Source organism: Marmota flaviventris, chromosome 12 (assembly GCF_047511675.1).
Source record: "Marmota flaviventris isolate mMarFla1 chromosome 12, mMarFla1.hap1, whole genome shotgun sequence".
Classification (NCBI taxonomy): Eukaryota; Metazoa; Chordata; class Mammalia; order Rodentia; family Sciuridae; genus Marmota; species Marmota flaviventris.
Window position 1 is genome coordinate 16553069 of NC_092509.1, and position 26935 is coordinate 16580003.

At 37.3% G+C, this 26935-nt stretch overlaps 1 protein-coding gene and 1 pseudogene across 11 annotated transcripts in view; one reads left to right on the top strand and one right to left on the bottom strand.

Annotated features, from left to right (window-relative positions):
• Nucleotides 1-26935, top strand: part of Zmynd11 (zinc finger MYND-type containing 11) — an 89681-nt gene that overhangs the window by 24840 nt on the left and 37906 nt on the right. For 10 of the 11 annotated variants that reach the window (XM_027947971.2, XM_027947973.3, XM_071619861.1 and 7 more), the window contains 2 exons: nucleotides 1499-1633; nucleotides 23263-23422. In XM_027947971.2, coding sequence (XP_027803772.2) covers nucleotides 1518-1633; nucleotides 23263-23422 — 276 coding nt within the window. In that variant the 5' untranslated portion in view covers nucleotides 1499-1517. Of the gene's footprint in view, nucleotides 1-1498; nucleotides 1634-23262; nucleotides 23423-26935 lie in introns of those variants that run through there. The other variant, XM_071619866.1, reaches the window with a different exon arrangement.
• On the bottom strand, nucleotides 17301-17913 carry LOC114102507 (large ribosomal subunit protein eL15-like; annotated as a pseudogene).

The following is a 26935-nucleotide window of genomic DNA, read 5'->3' on the forward strand; positions in this document are numbered from 1 at the left end:
ATTTATACTAATAAATTAGAATTATTTATTATTCCTTGCCATTATGCTTCTCCAGCTCTGGAAGTTGGCTTTCCTGTATAAGCACACTTAATCTGAGAGGTTCCTATATATTTTAAGTCTCTAAAACAGAGACATTCGTAAATTGTAATTCTTATCATTTAGTTATATGTGTGAGTTCATACAGAACCAACTGAGTTGTCCTTAGTTTTCTTTAAAACTTGCACAGTTATTTTTTAATTACTCTCTCTGTGGAGCGCATTAGGAACTATCAGAAGTCAAGGTGGGAAGAAGCAGGGCATGCAGAGACACCTGTGGGTGTGTTAAGTGTGAGCAGGCCTCATTCAGGGAGGCTGCCCGACCCCACGCTCACCAGAAGTGAGTCTTGTCAAGATAAGCTTCTGTGAAGCTGCAGGTTTTATTCAGGTTTGTCAGAGAAAGAGTGGGACATGTGGCTGTGAGAAGAAAAAGGTGATTTACATTACAGTTGTGGGGCAGAGGAGAGTGCCAAGAACAAGTTCACACCCTCATCCTCTTCCTTTAGAGGATAGGCCAGGTCAGGTCAAGGCGGTGGCCCCCAATCCCAGCTGTGATGTTCACCTGGGGCCTGTAGATTGTAAACAGCGTCATCACCTGTGTAATTCAGAGGCTTATGTTTCGTTGGGTACCCAGTGTAGGGTTCACCCTGGTGCAGAAGGAAGCGGCCTGTAGCACTGTGGCAGACCCTGGCTCAGGGCTGAGGCCTCCTCTGTAGTGGTGCCCGTCCGGTACCCAGGCTGTGATCCCTTGTGTTTCCCCAGCCTTCCCAGAGATAGCTGGAGAATTATCTGGAGGTGTGGTCACTCTTTTCTTCAGTTTACCCAGAATATTAAAAGTTGAATAAAGTAGCAATGTTGTTTCCTAATGAATGCAACAAATACCACCCAACTAACATCTAATCCTAGGAATTTGTTCATTTCTAAAAATTTAGAATTATCTAGTATGTTATCCCCCAGCCTGTCAAATCTCACCCCAAAGTAACTTATCTTTTATTTTCTGTTGTGGTTTTACTTTTTAAATGTTGTTTTCATATACATAAATTTGGCATTTTAAAAGCCACAACTATAATAAACTAAAGTACCAATTAGGACATCTAAATTCCATTTTATATTATTCAAATTTCACATAGTGTAGTATCTAAAATGAAATTTTATCAAATAATATGTCTGTTTTAGAATAAAACTTAAGGTTCCTTAGTTTATTTTTGGTAAGCTGGTACAATGTGGCCACTTGTCCTTGGAAAGATTATCTTTTAGCATTTTGGATTTTAGAATGTCATTCTTCACAAAGTAGTGAAGTAATACACACTGATGTGGATGGTAGAAAATAAACAGTCGGTCATGCTACAGCTTACATTATTATCATCAATAGTCAGGAGGTGCTGGAAGTGTTGCTCATTGTGTTGGTGGTAATTCAATTTGTAATCCATGTTTTTTGCCTTATGTTTTGTATATTACTACAGCTAAAGAAGTAAACAGGTCATGGCACGTTTAACAAAAAGACGACAGGCGGATACAAAAGCCATCCAGCATCTTTGGGCAGCTATTGAGATTATAAGGAACCAGAAGCAAATTGCCAACATTGACCGAATTACTAAGTAAGTAAGTTTAAACAAAAATATCCCTGTAAGATTTCATATAAGACTTTGGGGGAAATGTCTAAAAATTCCTGATCTAGTCTGCTAGTCAACATGTATTGCAAAGGACTGAAGTCACTTCTTGCCTTGTAGAAATCTACAGTTACAGAAACATGTACAAGAATTTGTATTTAGAAGTTTTGTAAATATTAGACTAGTAAAAAATATCACTAAGTTCTATTTTCAAGTTTTTATTTATAAACTATTTTAATTTTTAGAAACTAAGTCTTGTTTAAAAAGCTTTTTAGTCAGTTACTTGCTTTATATATGAAGCTAACAGCAGCCTGCCGTTCATTAGTCATTTCAATATAGGATGAGCACAGTATGTGTGGTAAAAGGCAACTTTCAGTTCGTAACCCACTAACAGAATCCGTAACAAGGCCATTCTGTATTTTAGAAGATATATTGAATAAATGTCCCATTTAAAAAAAATACATTCTTTTTTTCCCCTTCGTTTCTAATGCCATTTATCTTGGTAGCCAAAGATTCAGGATTAAAAAAAAAAAAATCCAGCTACTTGATGAATACTATTTACTTGTTCTATACTAATTATAAGGGAGTCTTCAATATGGAACTCGATTTTGCTTTGTTACATTTGTTTCTCTGGGCACTTTTAAAAAGAATAATACCAAATTTATATATTTTTTAAACGTTTGGATGAGTTTTTTGCTAATTGGTAGAATTTCTTTGTATTTATCCCTCCCACATTTGTTAATACTGTCTATGAAAATGGAAAACAGCTAACTTATAAAAGCTAACTTCCATAAATGCCTTTTTTGTTTTTACCTTTATTAATAAGTAACAAAAATTGAGTTCCATGTATATTTGTCCCTTCCTGGTGTTCTGGGAAGATTATAAAGGCTGTGCAGGAGGGAGGGAGGCTGGGGAATGGGTGGAGGGGTGAGGCTGGGAGCTGCTCTCATTGTGTGTCTGCAGGGGAGTGTCTTAGGTTGGCCATCAACTCCTAGCTCCTGTCCTGCAATAGAGGAGAGAATAGGAAACACTGTGGAAAATGAGAATAACACAAGTAATACTTACTTTAATTACTAAGTTTTTAAAGAAGCAAATAATATGAGGCATGGGAACTAATACAGAACAGATTACAGGAAGGTGATTTTAGTATAAAACAGTTTTTTAAAGATCTTGAGCTGTGGATGTAGCCAGATAGTTGAGTGTTTGCCTAGCATGCTTAAGACCTTGGGTTCAATCCCCATAACTGCCAAAGAAAACAGTATTTTCTTCTAGTTGAGATTTTTTTAAAAAACCATAGTTTATGTATATCAAAATTGCTTACAGAAGAATTTTGAGATATACTATTCTTTGGATTACGTTTGACCTTAAAATCATGTAAGCTTGGCAGAGCTATTTTGGTTTCTCAGACCGCTACTTCTCTCTCTTCTGCATCTCTATCTTAGAAGCATTCTGAGTCCCCAGCAAGAGTGTCCCTGATCTAGAATTGCCTGTTGAGTGGGTGTGAGAGAACTGGCCCCTCAGTAGTGGGAGTTAGTGTTACATAGCATAACCCCGGTGTCAAACTGTAGTAAAGGATTGATAAATAAGATCACTTCTCATTTTGCATTATGGATTGTTGATAAAGAAAGCAGTCTTTTTTCTCCATTAATTTAGGCTCAAATGGCTTTGAATCACATTTTTCTTCATGTCTTAAGGTTCATATTTCGTAAAGCAAATATGAATAAATGTATTTACCTACCAAATGGCCATGATTTTATTGGTTCATCTGAAGATAGAAAGAAAGAAAAGAAGGAAGGGAGGGAGGGAGGGAAGCAGAGAGGGACAGCTTACATGTGTGAGTGGGTTTGATGCCGTATTTCTTTTTATTATGGAAGCTCACTGTAGAGCATCCTGTGCTTCTTGCAATTATATCCTTGTTTGCAATTATATCCTTGCTGTTCAGTCAGCTCCCATGAGGAGCTGCCCAGGGAGTCACCTCATCTAGTGCCCTTGCTTCTCGGCCAGTGTCTGTTCCCCTTGCCTGCGCTAGCTCAGAAAGCAGTGTTGGGCTGTGCCAGGAAATAGATCTTTGGCTCTAAAGCCTAATGTTACTATTCTGCACTCTTTTTTTTCCCCATATTTTTTTTAGTTGTGAATGGACACAATACTTTTATTTATTTATCTTTATGTGGTGGTGAGGGTGGAACCCAGGGCCTCACCTGTCCTAGGTGAGTGCTCTACCACTGAGCCATAGCCCAGCCCCCATATTATGCACTCTTAAAGGTAACACTTTTCAAGCCTTAGATTTATTTTAAATCAAGTTGTGTTGCTTAGTCCAGTCAAGGCTGAACTCAGAGGTGTCTTTTAAACTTTAAAAATATCTTAAGCCACCGCAGGCTGTAAAGAGTCGCTTAGTGGTTAGGTCTCCTTCTCTGTTTGACTGGTGAGTGACTCCATCATAGAACAAAGGTCTTCTAGGTGACTGGCCCTTGGGGCGGGCACATCCTCCTTGTGGCTTACTTGGATGTGCTGTTGGAGTTTTCTTGTCTTTGTTCTTTTAATCTGTAAGTTTCTCCTTCATCTTTTTTGGATATTTTCCTTTTGGCATTTACTTATGAAGGAACAGGGTTGTTTGTTCTAGTTTCTTAGGGTCTAGCGTTGCTGATGTCCTTGCAGTGGTCTACCTGAGTTATTGCTCAGTCCTGTATTGGAAGGTACTGAGTTGCCTTCAGGCTTGAAGGTGGAGTCTGACAGCTCCAGGGTGATGGTGGGTCCTATTAGAAGGCACGCAATGGGGTACAGCGCTCGCCTAGCACGTGTGAGGCGCTGGGCTCGATCCTCAGCACCCCATAAAAGTAAATAAATAAAATAAAGGTATTGTGTCTGACTACAACTAAAAAAAAAAAAAAAAAAGAAGGCACATGATGTTGACTGCTTCTCATTTCCTGATTGTCGCCATTGCTGTTAGATCTGATAATTCACTAAAGCTTAAAAATTTGTAATAGTCTTTCTTTTTTAAACTGGAATATGCTTCTGTAAGAATACAAGCTTCCCATCATCTGCTCTTTGGTTTCCCTATGGCATAGTTTGTATAGGAAAAGTAGTGTTCGAAATAGCACCCTCTACTGGAAATATTAGTTTTTAAAGTAGCATTTGGAATTCATGCATTTAAATAAATTGAATATATTTCAATCCAAATTTTACATCACCCTTATTTTACACACACACACACACACACACACACACACACACACCTCATTGCTTAGTTTTTATTGTTTGGGGCTTCTCTTAGTATGTTAGATTTCGTTTCCCTGTTCGTTGTATTTCTAATTTTCTCTTGAATTCCTTTCATCTTTTTAGTTTGAGATTTTTAGAGTTTCCCTTCTTGCGTCTGCTGTTTATCTGTGGTGTTATCTGCTGTGTGTTCACCCGTGCATGCCTGCTAGTTTGTACCTCATTTCTGAAGTGATTTTCTTCGGATGTTTAACTCATTCTGAGACTTTGCAGTGTCTGTATAGCTTTCAGATATTGTTCTGTTTTCCGCGTCTTTTCTGGAGCAGCAGATCATGGTTTCTTGGGTCTTTTTTAAAATACTTTTTCTATTTATTTATTTTGGTACTGGGGATTGAACTCAGGGACACTCGACCCACTGAGCCACATCCCCAGCCCTATTTTGTATTTTAGTTAGAGACAGGGTCACACTGAGTTGCTTAGCGCTTTGCTTTTGCTGAGGCTGCCTTTGAACTCACAATCCTCCTGTTTCAGCCTCCCAAACCGCTGAGATTACAGGCATGCGCCACCATGTCTGCCTCTGTCAGCATCTTTGCTGTGTGCTTTTGCTTGTACAGATGTGATTCTGCTCTGACAGCCAGTATTTTCCCTTGGTAGTTTTGATGTAAAATCAGTTTTCTTAAACTTGCAACAGAGAAGGTGGTTCTAAAGTACTTTCCCTGGGCTTATGTCTCTAAAGCTCTCTTTTATGCCATTTTTATAAATTGCCAAAAATGTGTGCTCTTATTTCCTGAAGTTTCCTGGGGTTTTCTCTATTTTTTAATCCCTATTTTTTTTCCTGGAACTATGTTTTCTTATGCTGAAGTTCACAAGAGTCTTGTGATTTTTCTTCAAAAGAAAAAAAAAAGCACCGTTTTCTTTCAAAAAAGAGCTACGGTAATAAAACAAAACAAAATACCTTCTAGTAGAGGCAAATCTAAGGAACGTTTTTAATATCTGTGAAATTCTAGATACATTAGAATCCACAGTAATATATTCCTCTCTTCAAACATAGTAAGTTGTGTTGCAATTTTAGAAAGGAATTCTGTAAGTAGAATTTGTGGCATTTTAAAGCATTTGAGCTCCAGATCCTCACCACAAACAAACAAACAAACTGAAGGATGTTTTGTGATGTTTCATTCACATAAATGTGAAATGAATGAGTCATTTTATCATAAAGCAAAAATATAGTAGTCTGGTCAGGGTTGTCTTTGAAGATAAGCAAAGGAATATCTTCTTTTTAATTCACGTATCTATAAATGTTAAATTTTAGATGGCACATGGATTCATTAATTTTATATAATTCGGGTAGTTATAGTAAAGCTTTGAATTACTTCCTTACTTAATATGCATGTTAAATATTTATGAAGTATTTGTATGTTTTGATGACATTAGCCCTTGTTTTACAGCTCTTAGCTCAGGTAGCAAGGATGAAGAGCCATGTGACAGCAAAGCCAGTGGCAGGAGTGACGCTTGAGATTTTAGTTGCATGTGATGCAGCCCATTGTCAGGTTATTCCTTTAAACACCAGTAATGTTTTTATATTCCAGTAAAAATAAATTATAGGGACCACCTCCTTTCCCCCTTTAATCCAGTTCATGCACATCTACTTTGAATAATTATGATATTGTCTGCGAGGTTTGTAATTATTCTAAGTAGATGTTATAAGATAGTTTAAAAACTTGCTTGTGAAGGAAGTTTGGATCTTGTGCTAGTTTTTACAGGTGTTATTGGGTAGGAAGTATGTTTGGAGGAGATAAATTTGTTTTTAATTGACTACTGGAATCAGCAATTGAAGCAGTGGCTCTCTCGGTTTCCTTCCTGTCTTGAGTGAATTCAATTCTGTTTCTAGGGGTGAGTACTTTGTGACTGGTATCATCGGACTAACATTGGATTGCAAGACTAGTCCCATTACTAGTTCAAATTAAGGCATCCATTTCTTACATGTCTTGAGTAAAACCAATACAGTTAGGGTCAAACCCCAGTTAGAAAGTGGGACTGCTGACCTTTGGGGGCATGGTTGGCATTGCCGTTTCTGAGTTCTCTGGAGGCCTCCTGTCGCTACAGACAGGTCTGTATAGACCCAGACTGGAAGTCCTCGTGGGCAGGCTGCCCTGGAGACCAGGCACACAGCTTCATTACATGCTAGAGTTTAGTGTTAGGAAGCCCAATTCCCAGGAATTGTTTATTCAAGTTAAAATTTTCTGTGTCTCTGTAAATTTCTATTCACTTTTTTAAATTGCTGGAGAGGAGGAGAAAAACCATTATATCAAGACCTTTTTTAGAAACAGAAGTTAGTTAAAAAAAACTACTGAGCAGTACTGTTACACATTTGTGCAGCCCTAAGGACCCTCACAGGAGCCCCCCTGTACTCCCACTTCAGTTTGTATTGATTTGTTCTCCCATTTTGTGGAAGTAGATGGGCAGATGTTATTATGCCATTCACATGCTAAGAGCCTTAAAGAGAAGCAACTGATTCCACAGAACTGTACCCCAGTGACTTTTTCCAGTATGCAGATTCTTTGGCATTGGTCTTGCCTTGGATTTTCAGGGTTTTTTTGTTTTGTTTTGTTTTTTGACATTTCTTTGCAGTTCTGTGAAGTAGACATAGAGGAAGCACATAGGATTGTAAATAACCATTAAGTAAATGATGCAGTACCAGAGTTTTTTGTTCTTGTTGTTTGGGAGGGGAACTGGGGATTGAACTCAGGGGCACTCGACCACTGAGCCACATCCCCAGCCCTATTTTGTATTTTATCTAGAGACAGGGTCTCGCTGAGTTGCTTAGCGCCTTGCTTTTGCTGAGGCTGGCTTTGAACTCGCAATCCTCTTGCCTCAGCTTCCTGAACCACTGGGATTACAGGCGTGCACCACCACGCCCGGTGGTACCAGATTTTGAAAGTTACTGTGTGCTAGAGCATCTTAATCTATTATGTTACAGACCTTCTTGAGAGGGTCACAGAGAGAGTCCAGAATCCTTTGGGCAGGCAGAGTCGAGTCACAGTTTAGACTGTCTGGATCAAGGGAAGGGCCTGTAGGATTTCAAGGGAAAGTGGTTGGAAAGAGAGTACGACCACACTAGGAGGACCTCTAATGCTAGCACTTAGATTTTTAACTGGTAGCTGGAGGGGAAAAGCAGATGCTTTTTAAAATAAATGGTTAAAGTAAAACCCACCCATGTTTTTCCCTTTCCAGCTAGACTGGTCCTCTGCAGTGTCTCTCAAGCCTGCTCTTCTCTGACTGGTTGTTTCCCCGTGCTTCTGCCCACCCCACCTTCTGCCTGTCATTGTTGTCAGGGTTTTCCAAGACATTGTTGGATCAGGTTGCTTCATTCTTGCAAACCTTTTTCTTAGCTCCCATGTCCCCTTGCAGAGCATCTCTGATCAGTGGGCTCTGCTGTTGCAGACCATTTTCCCCTGCCCACATCGCTATCTCTGCCTGCCTCTTTGCATCATCTGCTGCGCTCTAGAGCACTGGGCACTTGGTAGGTCCACTCTTTCCCTCCTCTGCGTGCGATGCCCTTTCCAGACTTCCTTTTTGATTGTCATCTCAGAAATCTCACAGTTTATCAGTTTTCTAAATTTTAGGTATAATTGTTCTTCTTAAAATCCTCTTGGTTTTTCCCATTGTGCATGAAGTCTAAATACCCAAGCAGGGCATGTGTACAAAGCTCTTCACAATACAGTCGTAAGACTTTCTCCTTTTCATACCCAGCCTCTCCCCACTCAGTGGTCCATCTGGTGAGGCCTTTCCCAATCACCTGAACAGGCTGTGGATTTTTCATTATGTGATTTTCCTTTACTTATGAACAAAGTCACACCCATTCTTCAAGATTCATCTCAAATCTCCTCTCAGATTTTGGTACAGTCCTCCGTATCATTAACCCCATTCCCTTAGTAATATGTTTAAAATTCAATTTTATTATTTTTAAAAAGTATCTTATGATCTCTGAAAAATATTTCTGCTTCTTTTGCTGATTATGAGCACATTAGGGATAGAGAATGTATCTTTCCTGTGTTATCTTCATGTGTCAGTGAGAAAAATAGTAGCTGGGACATAAATAATAATATTCAAGCTGGAGATGAAGATCAGTAATAGAGGGTTTGCCTAGAATTGGCAAGGCCCTTTGTTTTTCCCCGAGAGAGAGAGAGAGAGAGAGAGAGAGAGAGAGAGAGAGAGAAAATCATAATCATGATCGTAATAAATATTTAATTGTAGAAGTTGTTTCAAGAAGGGTTATAATAATTTATAATATTAAAAATGAGCCCTTATTTCCTCATTTTGTGACAGGGACAATATTTTATATGATTTCTCATTTAATTTTCACTGCAGTACTGTAGTGTATGTTACCATTATGTTCTCTACATTTCTTTTTATAACAGTCTCACTGTGTTGCCAGGTTGGCTTTGAACTCAGGATCCTCCTGCCCCGACCTCCCGAGTAGCTGGCATTGCAGGTGTGCACTACTGTGCCCTCCTTCCCACATTTTCTTACTAACTTTATTGTTTTGCTTTTTGCAGTTAACTCTTTAATCCATTTTTGGCTCTCGTTATATGGTAATGATCTAACTTTATTTTTCTCTCTGTAGTGAATCTACTTCTTTAGAGTCTAAACTTGAGAGTCAAAAACTCTTGTAGGAGATATTTTAGGAGACCTTGTAGCCTATGATATCATTGAATTATTTATGAGCAGTACCATGTTTTGCCCGCCCTCTGCCTGGCAACCCCTCCCACCATGACATGGTCTTTATGAAAAGGGTCTCTTGTGTTTGGGTTTATCCCCAGCACTGAGCGCCAGTGACTGGCACTGGCTACTCACTAACAGTCTTCAGCAGTATATTGGGTGAATGCAGTCTCTTCCTGTGGCCAGTTTGTCTTTCCAACAGAAAACTTAAAATCTTTAAGGAACTAGACTAGTTCTCATATCAGCTCTGCTGTTGACTAGCTTTGCTTTCTTGAGGAAGTTGTTTTTTCTTCCTTCCTCTGTAATTAATGCCTTGTGTAATTACCATCTCAGTCAAGACACAGGAAGTTTTCATGACTCAGAAATGTTCCCTGCCCTCTTTCAGGGTTAGTTCATCCTGTCCCTAGCTCCAGGCAATCACGAATTTGCTTTCTATGACAGTAGAGGTTGAGCATCCCTAATCCAAAAACTGTGCTGAAATCTCAAGCCCCACATCTTCTTGCTAATTTCCCTGATTACTAGAGATGTGGAGCCTGTTCTCATATTCTCACTGACCCTTTATGTCTCCTTTTATGAAGTATCTGTTCAATCCTTTGCCCATTTTTACTGCATGTCACAGCATTACTAAAGTATTGTGGAGTGTGTCGTACATTCTGAATACCAGTCACTGACAGACCCTGTATGCACAGTTCCAAGTTGAGATGACAGAGGGAAAGAGAGAGTTGGCATTGTTGGAAATACTGGCTACGTTTTTTCTGTAATTGTTGAAAAATGCTAATATTCAGATCCAGGAAGCTCAAAGTAGAACAAATTAAGAAGATATCCACATTTAGCCAATTGGTAGTGAAAACTACAGAACTCAACAGAGGGAAAGCGAAGACAGTAAATGTAGCCAAAGATTTTTAAGACGCCATCACGGCTACTTAAAAAGTACTACCCTGTAGTACTAGTCTTTCCGCCGCTCTCTCTAGCAGCTCTGGAATCCAAGCCAGAGCTGGGGATAATGGCCTCAAGGGGTTCAGGAGCTTGAGAGAATTTAGACAAATGAAATGAGTAGTGAGCAAAGGTGAATAAATGTGGGCAAAATGAAAGTATTAGTTATGCAAAACAAAACTGATGTTTGATTTTTGGAAAAAATGAGACCAGAGCAACCGAAACACTACCTGCAGAGTCTAGAAAGCAATACCAGTAATCATCAGCCACAGGATGGGTGATCATGTTCCTAGACAGCCACTGTCTGCAGTAAAAACAAAGCCTCTCACATCACTCTGATAATTGAAGCAATAATATTAAAGGAATCAAATGCAAAGAGTACATTAGTGTGACTCTTTCTGTAAAGAAAAGCAGGCAGCACGAACAGCACGTTCTTACAGATGTGTGCACAGAGGATGCCCACGGGGAAGACGGGAGCTTCTGTTCCTTTAGCTGCTGTCCCCGTATTCCCCTGGAGACTTTTCTGTGCCAGGCTGTGGAGCTGAAGGTGGCATCCTGAGTGCTTGGGAACAATGGTACTCGTAGTTGTCCTGTTATAGCAGTGGCAGTGCACTCTGCTAGGTAGTGTTTGTGGCCAGAAAACTAGTAAGTGTTACTAAGGGGACTTTTATATAGAATTGAAAAAGAAGGCCTAGTTACTTTGCTTTTCATTATTTTTCTCCAGTAAACTGTGGTAACCTTTTTTTATAATGGAGATAAAAAATAGACGTTTTAAAAATGTATATGGTTTGAAGGCTGGGGACATAGCTCAGTTGGTAGAGTGCTTTCCTTGCATGCACAAGGCTCTGGGTTCAGAGCTCTGGGTGCTGGGGAACACCCTCCCCCCCAAAAAAGTATACAGTTTGAAGACATTATATTCTGATTTTTAATTACATGATTTTGAAAGAAAGGCTACACAACAATATTAGTAGGTTATACATCAAAAATGTTTGCTAATCATTGAGATTTTGTCCCAGAGTTCTATTGAAATAGTGTAGTAATAATACACTAAGCACTGTAGAAAGTAAAGTTAGATTTGGTTTAAGTCTAATAGTTGTGTATCAAAAGAAAAAGTTTATAATGTTTTAAGTTATCAATTTTAATGTAAAAATTTGAAATATCCTATTTCATTATAAGTCCTCGATTGATTCATGTTTCCAACTGCAGGGAAATAGAGGAAAAGAAGGAAAGAGAATGTCTGTAGCTGACTGAGGATGAAGGGCACTGTTAGCAGTTCCGCCCACAGAACATAGACCAGGCTGCATAGCACAGGGTCTCCCTTTGGTGAAGAAGAAGCAGAAGGTGCACAGTTTTTAGTTTGCATGTGTGTGTTCATTATATTCATGTATGTGTATCAAACAAATATGTATTTTATTGGAGCTTCATTTGTCCCCCAAAATGTGGGGAACAATTGCAAAAAAGATATAGACTAGAATTAGACATTATGAGAAGAATGAGAAAAAGTGAAATGAGATATAGAGCTAATAGAGGCAAGTTCCTAGGGAGTCTTAGAACTTGTTAAGGATCAGTACAAATTTGGCTTTCATTTGTCTTGGAGTTGATACAAAGGTTAAGCTGGGACGTTTTAATAATGTCCTTAAAGTAAATTAGTTCCTGAAGTAAGTTATGGTTATTTCTGGTAATACTAAAACCAGAAAGAAATGTATCCCTGGGATTTTCAGAGTTAAGCATTTTCTAATTGCTGAAAAGCTCTTGTCAGAGGGCAGAGTATAGTTCTGTCTTGAGTGGTCAGTTGAGATTTCAGAGGCAATTTCAATTGGATTGTTACTGTAGTAGAAAGTATGAAGAGTATCCCCACATAGGACTCTGTGTTGCTTGTGCTTTTTCCAACTGCACAGGAAATTGATTGACCATAAAATTTACAATATATTTTAATTTCAGATATGAATCAACTACATTTTTCTTGAACCTATGGTGATTTTTGTATCATTACATAAGTCATTTTCATTAGTTGTATCATTATTTTAGTATTGTAAGTAAGTTTTTTAAAAGTTGGTTAAATTTTGGGATGAGCCTAATTTAATAATGTAAAAAGATCTGAGCAAGCTGTAAAGTGTACAATTCATCCTTATGAAGTTGAGACTTTGAATTGAAAACATTGCCTTTTTATAACAAAGGAGTGTATGTGTATCAAGGAAAATAAATGAAAATGTCCTGTTATGGAAGTACTATCTTTAAAAAAATTATATATATATATATATATATATATATATATATATATATATATATACACACACACATACACACACACACACACACACACACACACACACATGCATGCTGTCAATGGACCTTTATTTTATTTATTTATATGAGGTGCTGAGAATCGAACCCAGTGCTTCACACATGCTAGGCAAGCACTGTACTACTGAGCCACAACCCTAGCCCATGGAACTTTTTCTTCATCTAGTCTTAAAATAACTAAATGTTTTACTTAACCAATATTTTAATTAAGTCACTGCATAAATGATAGATACCAAAATATAATTTTTTATAGTGGACATTTGGAGTAATCAAAAAGTTAAGAAAAAGTGTTTGTAACACCTTTACTATTAGTGAAAACTATGGAAAAGAAGGGTTTCTGTTAGTTAATCCCCATAAAATTGATACATTGTATCTGTATTCAGTGAACACTGTAAATTATTTTTAGTTACTTCCAAATTGAGGGAAATTGACTCAGCTGTTATGATGAAGCAGAAATTATAAGGCAGGTACTATAAAATCTACTAAAAATTTCACCTGTCTTTGTTGTTTTTTTTTTCCCTAATGAGTCACTATGAAGGTGTGCGATGAGTCAGCAGTTACAGGCATGTAGAGAGTGGGACAGAGTTTGGAAGAAGACTGGGAGCACTCTAGAACCTTCAACACAAAATGGCTTATCTAGTGCATGCTCTTAGGTCTCTCATGTGCCTGTCCACTACAATTATCCATTGGCAATACAATTAAAGACAGGTAGGCTCCAGGGTAGTTTATGATGTACCACCAGTTTCAACTCACTCTTCAGGCATTGGCATGATTTAAAGCTGTGCTTTCAGTACCTGTGTGGACCTCTCTCTTTCCAGAGTAGCCCTGAGTATATAGCACTTTGGAATATCCCAGAGGCCTTGGGATTTTACCAAGGCTCTCTTTCTTGATTCACTTGAATGAGAGATTTTGTCTTTGGCCCTATAAGGTTATGAAAACTTTGCTTGGCTTTGGAGCATTTCAGTTGATTCTTCCAGAATTGGTGGATGCTTCAAATGAAATGAATAATTTTTAATATTTTGTTTAGTTTTTCTAATTTTAATGGAAGGATTAATCTTAATAAACCAAATCAACTATATCTCTTAGCAGTACACACTTTCTCTTCCCCCACCCTATGCTTATGTGTATAATATGTATATGCATAAGTATATATATAGAATTTTAAATACCTTTTAATATTATACCATGAGCATTTTCTCACACCATTATGTGGTTTTTCAAAAAAAAATTTTTAGTTGTAGTTAGACACAATACCTTTATTTTACTTATTTATTTTTATGTGGTGCTGAGGATTCCCAACCCAGCCCCAACCATTATGTGTTTTGAAATATTAATTTTATAAGCTGCATAGTATTCTATTAGGAGGACATAATGTAACTTATGATTGTGGACATTTAGATCCTTTGATTCTATAAAATTTCATGATGTAAGAAATATTTTTCTATATGTTCCTGTGCCTCATCTCAAATTATTTCCTTAGAAGTGGAATTACAATTAAAGGGTAGGATTATTTGTAAAGTTCTTGATACCTAATGCCAAAATGCTTTCCCGAAAATACTTAAGCACTGATTAATTGAGGGTGGCCATCTCGATGTGTCTTTATTAGCACTGAGATTAATGATTTTTTAAGCATCTTGCTGTTGTAACAGGGGAAATCATTTTCTAATTGTTTTAGTTTTGTATTTTAGGGCTGTAAGCTTGTCGTTATATTTGTCATAAATGTTTTTCCATTTTATTATTTGTCTTTAATTTGCAGAATGGAAGTTAGTGATAATTGCTACAGAGGCTAGAAGAAAGTAGGTTTCTGATGTGTATTTCATGAAGAAATCCCACATTTCTTACTAGTCATGTTTTGTATCCTCTCATAATTCCATAGCTTTTATATGTAGAACATCTTTTAACATCAAAAGATTTTAATCAGTGTTTGCTTAAATTTCCATCTTGAATTTTACAAATTTTTGATCATCTGTTTTCCCGAGTCTGTTTTCAGCCCCAGCGAGCCAGCCACTGGGGCCAGTTGGGCACCATGAGGCACTGAAATATGGGGCAGTGCCTAGCAGTGCAATTGGAAATGAACTTGCTGCGTTACCATCAAAATCGTCAAATCCTCTTATACCTGTCAACTCTATGAATAGCGCAAAGCTGTTTGTAAAGGACTTGAGGACATTCTAGGCATTTCTTACATGTTTTAATTAATAGAACATACCACTGTTTTGTGGCAGTTCAATCCACAGGATGCAACCATGTTTGTTCTTTTATTAGTGTGTTCATTTCCCAATACATCATTTCAAATGAGATGCTAGAAGATTCAGAGATTGAATTGTTACTAGAAGGTTGAAAGATAATTACTTTCAGGAAATTATGACTCATGAGAGCTCATACTTTTGCAAAAATGTTAAGTAAGCAGGGCTGTTACCATTAATTCTACATACATGTTGTTTTGGAACATGTAGAATTACCTCAGGGAGATGAAGCAACTTGGGGTTTTATAGCTTGTTGCATGAATGCATCTTGGTGCTTAGCAACAATTGGAAGTCATATCTCAAGAGCAAGAGGAGCACTTTGGGACTCCAGAGAACAGGAGGAATATCACAGAAATGGAAATGGGTAGGATGAAGAAAAAGAAGAAAGTTTATTGAAAAAGTTCAGAAAAATTGAATCTAATACTGAAATATTAGACATGTACACACCGTTTTGTAACTTTGCTATTAAATAAAATTAAAATAGAAAACTAGAAAGCCTCTTGAATCGAGACTACTACTTTTGCTTCTTTATTGGAAGAAGGCAAGGCCCTGGGATGGATTAAACAATTCAGAAGAAAGTGAGAGATTTTAAGAACAGAGTGCCTTTCACCTGGACTGTTAGCCACAGTACCTTCCCCTGGAACAAACCTAAGTACTTGGTGAACTGAGAAAATGAATGGTGGATTGGGACACTATGCTATCTGAAGGACCATTCTCTACCTTCACAGTTTGTTTTTAATGAATTTGCCAGCCTTAAATCTTGTCAAATACACTTGGACTGTAATGCTCCATAAAATTACATCACTCCTCTATTTACTTGATAGTTATAGTATTCTTGCTCAATCTACACCTTTTTCTCTACTTTTAAAGAAAAATAAGTGAGAATTGAACTTATCTTTAAAAGAACATAATCAGTTTTTAAAAACTGATAGAAGAGTGATCAAGAAAAAAAGCAAGCAATTCACCAAATTTGGGCACTACTTTAGATTCGGATAGGCTCCAGGATGGTGTCTGATGTACTACCAATTTCAGATCATCTTGATCTGATCCTGCATTGGCATGATCTGAAGCTGGGCTTTCAGTGCCTGTGTGGACCTACTCTTCTCCAGATGAGCCCAGCTAATGTCAATGTATTTCTTGACATTTACCTCTATTATAAATAGTGAACACATGGTCCTTAGCTTTCAGATGACACTTCCAACACATACTAGATTGCTTTCTCTTTATGCTGATATGCCTAAACCCAGCTTTCCATTCAGAAAAGAACCAGTGACCAACAGCTGTTACAGTCATTGTGAGGAAGATGCACTCTTCTTGGCAGCGTTGCTGTTGCTGTGTTTTAGGGCAGAACTGATCTTCAGCCGTATACTCTCTTGATCTGGATCCCTGTGAAAGTGGCTCCCTGATTTTAGCCTGCTTGTCATTGTGGACATCTTTTGTAGTCCTTGGAAGGCCAAAGATAGGGCCAGATGTCCAGAATACATTGCTTTAACCAACTTCAGTTGTTTTTGAACTAAAAAAGTTGAGCCCAGTGTGCCATTACTGAGAAAAAGTAAAACTTCCTCATTGTGTTCGAGTCCAGGCCCTAAAGCTCTTTGAGCATGTCATGGCATAGAAAACCAGTCTGCTGCACAAGTCCATGGTTGGAAATGTACTGAGGAATAATGAAAGACAATAGCATTCTTTCTAACTTAGCAAACTGGGAACAGAGAGGAGTGTCCTCAATAAAATATGTACCCCAAACCCACAGCAAACAACATATTAGTGCTTACATTTAGCAACTTATGCTAATAGATTATATTCACCAATAGCCATCTTCAGACACTACTACTTACTTACTACCTATGGTGTGTATCCTACATGACTCAATAAGACAAGAAAAGTTCAATAGAATTTGCAAACATAACTAATGAGCATTTAACAGAGTTGCTCAACATATACCACCAATTGAAAAATGTTATATAAAGTAAAATTCCTTTTTTCCTCTTTTAAAGAGTTTCTTTGACAACTGTTATACCACAGAGCATATGTTAAACACTGACATATAACTCCCTAATAAGATAAGAAACAAGATACACCATGATATTGTCTTCAAACATTATTGCACTTTAACTTCCATAGTTTCAAAAAGCATTTATGAAATAATCTGCATACTACTTTTAACAGACAAATAACACCTTTAAGCAGACATGAATGTCCTAAATTGTTCATTAGATATGAACTTTACAAACATCATACTTATATTAGCGGTAACGGTGTAGCTGGAGAGCATTGCATCTTCTCCAAGCTGCACGGCGAGAACCACCAATAGTGTAGTGGAACTTGTGGCCCTTTCCAAGACCACGACTCTTACGGCCTGCAGATGTTAGGCTGTGCTTCTCCCTGTGCTTGTCGACTGGTTTGGTGATTCACTGGGTGTCAGGATTTGTTCTAATAGCTTTATGGAATGGATCAATGAGGATAACCTCGAAGAATTTCTATGTGGAATCTTCACCAACCCAATAAGAATTCAGGACTCTCAGAGCCCCACAGTAGTGTCCAGCTCGATCCTCAGCAACAGACTGAAGACTTCGAGCAAACTTTACCTAGTTAACGCCATGATGGACAGGCTTGCTATAGTTGGCACCCTTAGGAAGTGGGCGTTTGCGGCCACCACAGTGCACACGATCCTGTATATGACATAACCTTGCTTAGCCCTGTATCCCAGTCTGCGCACTTTATCCAGCAAGTCGGGTGGGGAGCCTTGTGGAGCACAGCAAGCTGGCAATACTGCTGGCAGTGGACCCTCAGAAGAAAGTGTATCGTATCCAACTGCTGCTTCCTTCATAGCTCCTGGGTATACTTGAATGTGCTCATCTTGGCTTACCTGATGGCTGCTGCCAGACCCAAAATTCCTGTATCAAAGATAAATTGGAGTCTTTCTTCAATGCCAACATGATGGCCAAGTGTAAAAATTCCTTACCTGACCTCATGTGATTAGTTGCAGTCCAAACACAGGTGTGCTATAAATATGGTCTCAAACTTCAGGTGAACATGAAACATAAAGGAATTTCTTGTTTGTACTTTGGTCCCATTTTTGTGATATTTCATGTGTATGCAGATATTTTCAAATCTGAAAAAAAAATCTCAAATTTAGCATACTTTGGCACCAAGCATTTCAGATAGGGATAATGCATCCGTGTAAGTTCTTTATATATCAGGAATGTATAGGACTTAAGACAGGTCTTTTATGATATTATTATAAATATATTTCTTAGCTTGTTATTTGCATTTTAACTTTGGTTATTGTTTTTTTTCCCTAATGGCTGATTTTGTGTGAATTTTTTACTCTTGTTATAACAGTCTCCACTGTTTTCCTTCTAATATTTGGTTTTGTTTTTGATATTTAAATCTGATCTATCCAGAATGTATGTATGGGTGCAGACTGAGGTAGGGCTCCATCTTTCATCCCCCAAGTTGGGTAGCCTGTTGTCCCAATACCACGCATTGTAAACTTTCTGCCACCTTTATCATAATAAAATTCCCACTTATTCCTTTTCTTTTCTCCTTTTTTAAAATATTCATTTCTTAGTTATAGGTTGACACAATATCTTTATTTTTATGTGGTGCTGAGGATCGAACCCAGTGCCTCATGCATGGTAGGAGAGCACTCTACCTCTGTGCCACAACCCCAGCCGTTCCTTTTCTTTTTATCAGTGATATTTCAGAATTTCATTCATATAGATTTTGTCACGTCTTCTATTTACTACTAATAATTTCATTTTTTTTATTGCTGTTTTAAGTAATTAAAATCCAGTAGTTTTTTTGTTTGTTTTGGTTCCAGGGATTCACCTCAGGAGTCACTTGACAACTGAGCCACATCCCCGGCCCTATTTTCTATTTTATTTAGAGACAGGGTCTCACTGAGTTGCTTAGCATCTCACTTTTGGTGACACTGGCTTTGAACTTACAATCCTCCTGCCTCAGCCTCCACAGCCACTGGGATTATAGGCATGTGCCACTGAGCCTGGCAAAGTCTGTTAGTCTTTTAAAAAAATCTTTTACCTTGAGACTGGGTAAAACTCAGTGCTTAGCATACATGAGGACTGGGTCAACCCATAGCACCAAAACAAATAAATAAATCTCTTCACTAGTCTTGATATATAAATACTTTTAATTTTACTATCTTAATTTGTACCCAAAAAGAATGTATTTAAAAATAGCATATGGGGCTGGGGATGTGGCTCAAGTGGTAGCGCGCTCGCCTGGCATGCGTGCGGACCGGGTTCAATCCTCAGCACCACATACAAATAAATATGTTGTGTCCGCCAAAAACTGAAAAATAAATATTGAAATTCTCTCTCTCTCTCTCTAAAAAAAAAAATTGACCATACTGTGAAAATAATCTTAAAAAAAAATAAAAATAGCATATGAACTGATTTGTAAGGTTTTCTAAATATATGATTTATCTATTTCAGTTATGTTGGTTATTACTATTGCAAAGTGTTGAGGTGATAGCAGTAGATATTTTTGAAATATTCCTGATAATATAAGGAAAGATTTACTCCTGTGTTTTTTAGAGACTGGGTGTTGAATTTTATTAAATCACTTTTTCATATGTATGAATTTTTATGATTTTTCATTTTTGATCTATTAATGAGGAGAATTATATCATTAGATTTCTTACTATTAAATCATCCCTGAATTCCTAGAATTTCACACTTGGCTATGGTATATTCTTTTGAATTTGAATGTATTAACATTTATTAATATATTTGACATTAGACTGTATATTCGAATATTTGATCTGGGAATTTTTACATCAGTATTCCTGTGGGACACTGGGTTTGTTACCACCCTATGCTGGAGTCCTTGCTTTCCTTCGTTGTCGTGCACTGGGAGAGTTGGAGTCACATTGGCGTTATCCCTGGAAGTTTGACAGAAGTACCTCATGAGTGAACACTGGTGTGTTCCTAGGAAAGCTCTGTGCCAATCTCTCGTTTATTTCTCTGGAAATTGGCCTTTTTAAAGACTGTTGGTTAAGTTTTAGTCACTTAAATCTTCTTAGAAAACCATAGTTTCATCTTCTATTTTTGCATAGAATCGCACAGAGTCATCACTTAGGCCTGTGTCCCTGTAGCCATTTCTTGGTGTAGGTGTTTGCACTGCGGACCTTCGCTGCTGATGGTATTAGTTGGTGATGCTCTTTTACGTTTCCCAAAGAAGGAATTCCCAGCTTTATGTTTGTTAGTTCTGTGATTTTTTTGTTCTTTATCTAGCTCCACTTTAGCCTTTTAGTTATTTTTTTCAGTCTTTTGCAATTTTTAGGTAACTTTTTTTGGCTCAATGGTTGTTTATGAGAATTCCCCAGTTTTGGTTTTAACATCTGTTTTCATTTCTCCATAACATAGGTCTGTATCATTTTTGGAGTCTGTAAGGTCACCTTTGTGGTCAGTTTTTATGCGGTTCCTTGTACCTATTGAAGGTGTTTTTTTTTTTATTTTAGAATAAATTAACTGGGTCTGTTTTAGTTAGGTGTTCTGTACCCATGTGTAATTTTTGCCTGTGCGTGTGTGTGAGAATGAACTGAGAGAAGTGAATTAAAGTCTCATAATTCTCTATTTCTGTCAGTTATTTTCTTTACTTCTTACAGTTTTTGCATTATAACTATCTACACCCTGTTTATCTTTATTAAAAATGGGAAATGAGGGTAGGAAAGACAGTGGAATGTGATGGTCATCATTACCCTAAGAACATGTATGAAGACACAAAGACCAGGGATATGAAAAATTGTGCTCTCTATGTGTAATATGAATTATAATGTATTTTGCTGTCATATACAAGTTAGAATATTAAAAAAAAAAAAAAAAGAAGTTTTTTTGCCCTAGATTTCAGATCCCACACATTGCAGCCTGGATCCCTGCTTCATTTGGATCACATTGTTATTATCTGCCTTTGCTCATTTGTTTTCAGTCTGAGTTATTCTTCATTCTTTTAAATTGTGGCTTTTAGACACGTTGGGTTTTTTTGAAAAGGCAAAAGTGGTTTGGAGCTCCCCTCACATTTAACAGTGCTTTCTGTTTTATTGTTCTTTTGTTGCTTTCCTGTTTCTCAACATGATGTATTTTGTATGAGTTTCTTCAGATAATGTAGAAGTATTTGTGTTCCAAGGGTTACTTTTACTAATCGAAATAGTGTACTTCAGGGGCTGGGGCTGTAGCTCAGTGGCAAAGCGCTTGCTTCTCAGGCATAAGGCACTGGGTTCGATCCTTAGCACTGCATAAAAGTAAATAATAAAGGCATGCTGTCTATCTACAACTACCAAAAACAAAAATAAATCAAAATAAATACATAAATTAATAGTGTACTTTGTTCCTAAAATATTTTTTAAATCTGAAGACTATTGGTCAGGAAAGGTGAAATACATGTAAGCCCAGACTCCTTCCCTGTGGTCTCCTGTGCTGTCACCACCTGAGAGCCTCCACCATCAAGCTCAGTGTTCAGTGTTCTCTTCTGCTCTCTAACCACAATCCCTATGTTTCTTTTACTCTTAGTTCTTCATTTAACTGGATTAACAGAAAATATAGGCAGTTTTAAAAAGTGAGCTGTCTCCTAAACAGAAAAGAGTTACCTCCCATGTTCTAAAAATCAAATACTCTTCGTTAATTCTTTTGCTGGGATTTTCTGGTTTGGTTTTTTTTTTTTTGTTTGCTGCTGTTAAAATTCATCCTCTGAATTTAGAAGGTACTTCAATGCATTTTCAAAATGCATTATAATTGCTTTGATACTTGAATGACAGGCTAATTAGATATAAACTCTCATGTCCTATCTTATTTCCTTGAGGACCTGGGAGGCATTACTCCCCTGTCTTCCAGCCTGGAATGCTTCCCTAGAAAAGTCCAAGGCCAGTCTGATTTGTCTCATAATATGTGTTTTTATCTGAATATGCAAAGGGTTCTTTGAAGTCCAGTCATTTATTGTAAAAAAAAGTCAGTGAGGTTTGTTTGTGGAGGAATAGAAAATGGCAAAAATTCAAGTGTATATAGAATACTTTGTAACTTTAAGAAACAAGATAAAAAACTTAAAACAAAACTAAATAAATAGGGTTGGGGATTTACTCAGTGGTAGAGTGCTTGCCTAGCATGTACAAGGCCCTGCATTTGATTGCCATTCCCACACCAAAAAATCAAATCAAAACAAACCAAAAAACCCTATATAGTTAGGTATAAATACTGTTCTGGTATAAAGCAAATAAGTCAAATGTTAGCAAAATTAAGTGGTGGTGAATATAGGGAAACTCTACTATTTTATGTGGTCTAGGGTATGTTTGAAATTCTATTTTAAAAATTACCATAAATCTGTAAATCAGGGAATGCCTGTGTGCTTCAGTGATTCAGTCCAATATGTATTTATTTGGTTCAGAAGCTTTTTCTTTTCTTTTTTTTTTTTGGTACTGGGATTGAACTCGGGCACTTGACCACTGAGCTGTATCCCCAGGCCTATTTTAGAGACAAGGTTTCATTGAGTTGCTTAGCACTTTGCTTTTGCTGAGGCTGGCTTTGAACTCGCAACCCTCCTGCTTCAGCCTCCTGAGCTGCTGGGATTACAGGCTTGTGCCACAGTGCCCAGCTGAGAAGCACATATATCCACAACCACTTTTGTAATTCCTCATTTTCTCTATTGTTATTTTCTGAGTTTTGAGCAAAAGTATTATAGAATGCTTTTATACTTCTAGCCTTATGTGATTCTAGCTTTAGAATACACATTGTAGGGGTCAGTAGTAGTTGCTGCAGAGGCTAGAGCTAAATGGGCCATTTTCCTGAAGTCTAGTCAGTGATTTATAGTTGCTAGTTTAGGACTGTTGACGAAATATTCCTCTAAACAAACAGAAAGGAATTTAGGTTTAAAATACCATGATAATTGACAGTGTTGCGTATTTGGGTCTCTCTTTTTCTCCTTCCTTCCTTCCTTCCTTCCTTCCTTCCTTCCTTCGTTCCTTCCTTCTTTCCTTCCCTCCCTCCCTCCCTCCTTCCTTCCTTCCTTCCTTCCTTCCTTCCTTCCTTCCTTCCTTCCTTCCTTCCTTCCTTCCTTCCTTCCTTTCTTTCGGACTCCAATAAATACAAGTCATAAGAGAAGAGAAACAGATCACCCTTATTTCCTTATTTTTACTCATTTTTAGTTTTGAGTACCAAGGGATTGCTCAATTTGCTTTTCCTCTGTGTTCAGGTATATGTCTCGAGTTCACGGTATGCATCCAAAAGAGACCACCCGCCAGCTGAGCTTAGCTGTGAAAGATGGTCTTATTGTGGAGACTCTCACAGTGGGCTGCAAAGGTTCAAAAGCTGGCATTGAACAAGAAGGATATTGGTTACCAGGAGATGAGATTGTAAGTATATTTTATTTGATAAATTTAGAGTTGCAGACTTTTAGTTTTTGTACATTAGTTAGATATGATCTATAGAAATTCATTTTCAGAAATTCAGCAGTTTTCATTTTAACACTTTTATCAACATTAAGGCTCTATGTTAATAGAAGAGATACTTATTCTCTAGGAGAATGCACTTTTACAAACAGCCTGCTTCTTCTGTCTATATTACCCTAATCTGAAGAGAAGAACAGCCCTTTTAGTGTACACCCAGTTAATGGCACCCCTATGTGTTTTCTTTGGTAAATATTAGTAAAAAAATGTTTTAATGCAGGATAATATTGATTCTGTCTAGACAGAGTGAACGTGACCAGTTGTCTTCTTAGGGAAGCACTTTCCCTTCAGTTTGGATGGCATCAGGCCCTGTAGCCACACATTAGTAGGAGTTTTGTTGTAAAATACAAAGGTTTCCAAAGGTTAGAGTCGCCTGGCCACTGACTTCATTAACTGACTACTGCAGGATTTGTGCATGGGAACAGAAGTCAAGCAGGAAAGACTGAAAATTAATTCTCTTTATACTTTTAGCTAGTTTTAATTTTGACTCCTTTTAAGCAATGGCATATTACTATTTCTTTTTAGTCTGCAACTTTATACTGAGAGGCACAGATAGGTGCAGAGATATATATTTTTCTCATGTGAAGATTGGTTTCATGTGCAATATTTTGTGTTCTACTGAAAGACATTTCTAATCAATTAATTAATTTTTATGAAGGACTATCATTTAAATGATAGATTTCAAATATAACAGATGTGAATTTTGTTAGTTTTTGAGAATAGATTGTTTTATCATGAATTCTCTAAAATCACAAAAATTACATAAAATCTTAAAATTCTGTTCATTGTGGAAACATTCTCTAGAAAATTTGAATTCCTTTCCTTTCCTGGCTCTACAGAGAAGATGAGCCAACAGACACATTAATCTGCCGAGTCTGAGAGTTGGGAAGCTGCTTCCAGAAGCCACTGTGATAAGTCATGGGCTTAGGAAAGGCTCCAGATTTAACATGGGTTTCATCAACTTAATTAGTGCTTCAAAGCCTCAGGAAAGAAAGCTCATGTTTTTCTCAAAAAGAAAACATAGAAGACAAAAGCCTTTGCTTGTACTGGTGTCATTTGGTTTGTGCCCTGGAAGTTTCTTGAAAAGTAGAATAAATTTATAACAGAGCAAATTCTCTGTTGCATTTCCCTACAGAAAAATATAGCTGTGCTGCTAATCAAGAAACTTTGGGTGCCAAGTGATAACAAAAACAATAACTGGCAGCTCATCACCTACTCTAAATATCCAGATAATGGAGAATATCTTGTCCTGAAGTACTCAGAAACTTACTGGTCCAGGGATGCAACCTTTTGATTCCTGAGAGTCATACAGCAATAAGTCCAGCTTCATTTGTAGGATCTTGGCTTGGGGGTTTATGTAGATTTTTTTCATAGATGTGAGTTTATTTTTCTTGACTGTTTCATAAGATTTGTGCTGTTCCATATACTTTCTTGGTCCTCAACTTGAAGTTTCTTTGTTCAGTTTAAATCAATAAGCACATAATTAGCCTATTATATGTTCATAGCATTCAGTTCTATATTCTGTTCATTTTTACATGTTCTTGTTGCATATATTTACCTCATCCTTTCTTTTTCTTTTTCCTAGATGAAATTTTACTTGTATATCAAACTACTAGTGTAGAGTTTAATTCCAATTGGTTCTTACAAACATTTTATACTAAATATGCAAGTATGATATAAGTACAACTGAGGATATCAAAATTGTCTTTAGACCACAAAATAGGTAAATATTTACAGTTCAGGGATAATGTAATGTGTTTGTGTACACACACCCACACACACACATACGCATAGGAAGAGATAAGGTCATACATATTAAAATAAACAGGTGTCTCGATTCTGTCTTAGGTACTTAATTATGTGATCTTGAAGAAATTTCCAAACCTTGTTGATTCTTCAGCTATAATATAGGCATATTGATCTCTATTTCATTTGATTAAGGATTAAACAAAATTATCTACCTAAAGCATAGATAGATTAATATATGCAAAGCAGGTTTTTGATGAGTGAATAAAAATTATTAGGTATAGTAGATTAGCAAGGTGACTATAGTTATATAATATTATATTATATATTTTGAAATAGCTAGAAGATAAACCTTTAAATGCTTTCACCACAAAGAACTAAATATTTGAAGTAATGGATATGTTAGTTAACCTGATTTGATTATTCTACAATGTATATATGTTTCAAAACATCACATTATACCCTGTAAATGTCTAGTTGTTATCAATTAAAAGCAAAATAAAAATTTAAAATGCTTAAAACAAGAAAATACCTATTTATAGTATAGGAAAAGCACACATATTTCTTTGAGACTTTCCTTCCAAAGCCCCTGATCTTCATTTAAGCACCTGTAACTATGAAACATTGAGACTCATTACAAGTGTGTTCCATTATCTTGGCCAGTGTGCCACATGCCCACCTGGGGGCTGTCTGCAGGCTGCAGTTGTCATGCCCTAATGACACACTAGCAGGATACACACTTATTAACTGCATCACCTGGGCACAGTAGGAGCATCTCGCACTGGCCAGCTCTGTGTATCTGTGTCAACTGTGAGGCCTGCGTGTGCAGACTGGACCTGTGAGCGGCACCCCCAGGACTCACCTTTCACATCATGGATGCACTACATTTGGATATTTGACAGAGCTATAGCAAAATATTAGAATGTAATATTCTAATAAAAATGAGTATACAACAAGAACATCTTGTGGAAAGGTCACCTTTTGTCATTTGTACAAAGATATTCTGTGGCCAGGGACTATTCTGCATGCCAGCATTTGAATATGGGCCCCCCTCCTTTGTAATTTCGCCACCTGGAGTGGACTATGAATCACTTTGATTCCTTGTACAATGTGAGTTTCTAAGTTGAAATATGCATGTTATTGTTCATCTTGTCGTTCTGATTCAGAATTAAGAAAAGAAGTAGTCAAGTAGATATCTGTGGCCTTGAAGGGAGGGTGTATGGTGTTACTTGTTTTTGAACACTTTTTTTTTTAAATAGTCTTTACTCTGGCATTTCTGTCATTTTAAAAATAGGTAATAATGTCCCTCTTCTTTTTCTTCTATTTCCTCTAAAAATCAGAGGTGGGGCAGAAGGTTGTTTCTCTTGGTGGGTCCCCCAAGTGACATTTCCTGAGAGGCATGTCAGCAGAGATGGCGCTGCTTGTCATTACTCCTCCCTTCATGCTGAGAAGGTGAAGGTAGAGAATTGTCTCCTCTCCACCACTGGCTATAGTTGATGGAGCTTGAAACTCAAGAGTTTGTTGGTATCACATTTTTATTCCCCCATTGCCACCTTTTTCTTTTTTTAATGCTTATTTTTACAAACTTGAAGCAATCAAAAATCATGCATATCTTGAACATTGTTATTTTCATTTTTTAAGTCCTGGAAGCATAAAATAAAAGCTTAATTATAA